Source organism: Phalaenopsis equestris, unplaced genomic scaffold (genome assembly GCF_001263595.1).
Source record: "Phalaenopsis equestris unplaced genomic scaffold, ASM126359v1 Scaffold000741, whole genome shotgun sequence".
NCBI classification, from domain to species: domain Eukaryota; kingdom Viridiplantae; phylum Streptophyta; class Magnoliopsida; order Asparagales; family Orchidaceae; genus Phalaenopsis; species Phalaenopsis equestris.
Window position 1 is genome coordinate 832,136 of NW_018165181.1, and position 3,380 is coordinate 835,515.

At 43.6% G+C, this 3,380-nt stretch overlaps 1 protein-coding gene across 1 annotated transcript; it reads left to right on the forward strand.

Moving 5' to 3' along the window:
• Positions 1 to 474: 474 nt before the first annotated feature.
• LOC110030576 lies at positions 475 to 2,562 on the forward strand. Its single transcript, XM_020733346.1, has 3 exons — positions 475 to 1,356; positions 1,951 to 2,263; positions 2,347 to 2,562. The coding sequence occupies exons 1-3, from the start codon at positions 475 to 477 to the stop codon at positions 2,481 to 2,483; spliced, it is 1,332 nt and encodes a 443-aa protein (XP_020589005.1). The 3' UTR covers positions 2,484 to 2,562.
• Positions 2,563 to 3,380: the final 818 nt, after the last annotated feature.

Here is a 3,380-nt window from a genome sequence, read left to right on the forward strand (position 1 = left end):
TGCCGACACTCAGCATGTCATTTTTGCCTTCTTGCTATTTTAATTTGAGTCAGTCAATTCAACGTATATCCAACCATGCCGACTTTTATTGAGTCCGTCTTACTATTTTAATTTGAGTCGGTTCAATTTCTATCCGATTAAGTTAGTCCCGCATTGAATCTGTCACTCGTAAGTTCAAATATTAATCTTGAATTTTGCCCTGATAATTGCTAATATTTTATAATCAATTTCAAAATGAACCAAATATAGACAGCTAGAGTGTCGTCTTCCAAATTTAGCAACTTTATAAAGCAGCCAGAGCTTTCTTTCCATCCCCGCCCAATTCATTCCCATATTTTAGCCGGAGATGAGCGGGGAGCGCACAGCCTTCCCATTTTCAAAACGGCTCTCCACCGCTTCCCATTCCTTCCCTCCCACCCCATCCCTACCACAGAAAGCCGATCCCTTTTCCTTTCCACACACACCCCCCTCGCAATGGCCAATGCTGCAGCAGCCTTTAGCCGCAACGGCAATGGGGATGAACCCCTCCTGCCGCGCAAGGGCGCGTATCAGCGTTGCTTCTCGCATTCCGGCGACGAGCTCAAGAGCTTCCGCTCCTGCCTCCGTTGGCTCTGCATCGATCACTCGGATCGCCTCCACGCAGCTTCATCCTGGTCCGTCTTCGTCATCTTCAGCGTCGCCGTACCCCTCGCCTCTCATTTCCTCATGTCATACTCCCCCTCTCGTCGAGCGTACGACTCCGTCGTCCAGCTCGCTCTATCCGGCTCCGCCGCCCTCTCATACCTCTGCCTCTCCGCCTTTGTTCGCTTCCATGGCCTCCGACGCTTCCTCTTCCTCGACAAGCTCCGCCTCGAGAGCGAGCGCGTCCGCCTCGGCTACACCAATCAGCTCAACCGCTCCTTCCGCATCCTCTCCATCTTCGTCCTCCCCTGTTTCGCCGGCGAGGTCGCCTACAAACTCGCCTGGTACCTCTCCGGAGAAGAACGCGTGCCCCCTTCCCTCCTCTTCATGGGCAGCAGCGTATTCGCCGAGTGCGTATTCGCCTTCCTGGAGCTCGCCTCATGGATCTACAGAACAGCCATCTTCTTCCTCGTGTGCGTCCTATTTCGCCTCATTTGTTTTCTGCAGATCCTGAGGCTGGAGGACTTCGCCGGCGCCTTCAGCGAAGGCGCCGACGTTGCTTATATCCTCCGCGCCCACCTCCGCATTCGCCGCGAGCTTCGGATCATAAGTCATCGTTACCGAAATTTTAACGTATACTGCGTCCTCATCGTCACCGTTAGCCAGTTCGTTACTCTCCTTGTCACTACCCGCCCCACCGCGGTCGTCAAATTTTTCAACGCCGGCGAGATCGCCGTAAGCCGCTTTTCCTCCTCTGTCAATCAATATATTGGTTACTAGGATGATAAAAACTCAATTTTTCATTGATCGAAGAAAGAAAAAATACTTTTTTTTGGGGTCAATTCTTTATCAACTAGATAAGCTAATGAAAACTAATTTTAATTCAGTTATGTTTATTGTTTGATGTTTCCATTTTTAATTGCTCTCGAACAACTATAAAGCAAATAGATTCACGGCACAAGAGGTTGTCTGACAATAAATTTAATCCAAATTTATGCAGGATTTAAAGAAGACCATTTTGGATAAAATAAATTTCGGATGTCGTGAATTTCAATTGTAAATCCCGTAAATCTTGAATCCCACAAACCACTTCATTTAGCTTTGGAGGCTTGGGATTTAACTTTGCGGGCTTCAAACAGTCTCTAACAACTATAACGACTTCTTAAATCTTTGAAGAGATTGCCAGATTCATAACATTACAAATTTTTGGATTTAACTCATCCAGGGTTTTGTAAATCCAGATTTATAGGATTTACTAAATCCTAATATCTTAAATCTCATATGTTGTCACACAACACCTAAATATTGTGGTGAAACGCATGATTGCAGTTGTGCTCAACCGGGCTGGTGACCGGGCTGCTAATGTGCCTACATAGTGCAGCTAAGATAACACATAAGGCTCAAGCAATAACGAGCCTGGCAGCAACCTGGCACGTATCGGCTACAGTTGCTTCTTATGAAGATTCTTCAGATATCCCATCACCTGCAACATCCGCCACTGATAATGAAGCTAGAGATGATGATGATTCTGTCCAAGACGAACTTGAAGAAGATGATGTTGAAGGAGATGATGAGCTCCATGACTCCAAGCTTGTTTCCTCAAGTATCCACACCATTTCTTTTCGTAAGAGACAAGCGCTAGGTGAGGTTAATTAAAAAGTTGCACGGATTAGGGATTTGGTTGATTTGATGCTAGCTAATTATAGTATTTTTTTTATGTTGCAGTGACTTATCTGGAAAACAACAGGGCGGGGATCACAGTGTTTGGGTTCGTGGTTGATAGAACATGGCTTCATGCTTTGTTTATGATTGAGTTTTCTCTGGTCATGTGGCTGTTGGGCAAAACAGTGGGGATTTCGTAGCCATGCTTGCAGTTGTAGTTGATGGTTTACTTATTGTTTTATCTCATCTCTCTGTTTCTTTGCATGTTTTGTTGTAGATTCCCACCACCTTGTAAAGAGGCCGACTTAGACTTCCTTTGGGCAGCTTATCCGCTGCGGTGGCATTTTAGAAAATGTCACCACACTGTTTGGAAATAGCGTTTGAGTAGCTTATCCGAAAATGCAGGTGGTGTTTTACACTAAACACGTAACGCGGGTTGAACCTCGTGGTTCGCATTTTCAGATAAGCGGCTTATCTGGATGAGCACAAGCTGCCCCAAACGCACCCTTAGTTTTGATTTATGAACTTTGAGTTAGGGGCTCAATCAGTTGTGCTTGAGCTGCCCATAGTTTTGAGCTTGAACTTAATTATATATTGGTTTGTAGGGTTGTAATCGGGCTTGACTTGTGTTCAGCTCGTTTGAAATTGACTATTGTTTGAAATTGCTCGTGAATAATGTGTTTGGGTTCAACTCGATTTACATATTTTTGTTCGTGTTCAACTCGAAGTTTGTTTCTTAAAATTAATTAGAAAATTAGATATAAGGTGTTGGATTCAGACTTGTGTTAGGGGCATGACCAGTTGTGCTTGAGCTGCACATAGTTTAAGCTAGAACTTGATTATTTATTGATTTGTGCTTCATATCAGTCATTCATTATGAAATAGAAATGATAATTTTTTGCAAATTTAAGAGGTTACTAACCAAGTTGAAATTGTTTTTAATAATATGATTATCAAAATTTCAATCCATCACCACCAATGAATCATTAACTCATCACCTATGATTTAGTATCTTCAGATCACATGATCATAGATTAGAGATATCACTATCATCAGCATCTTCTGCACATTATTTGATCTTGAGAATATGATCACTA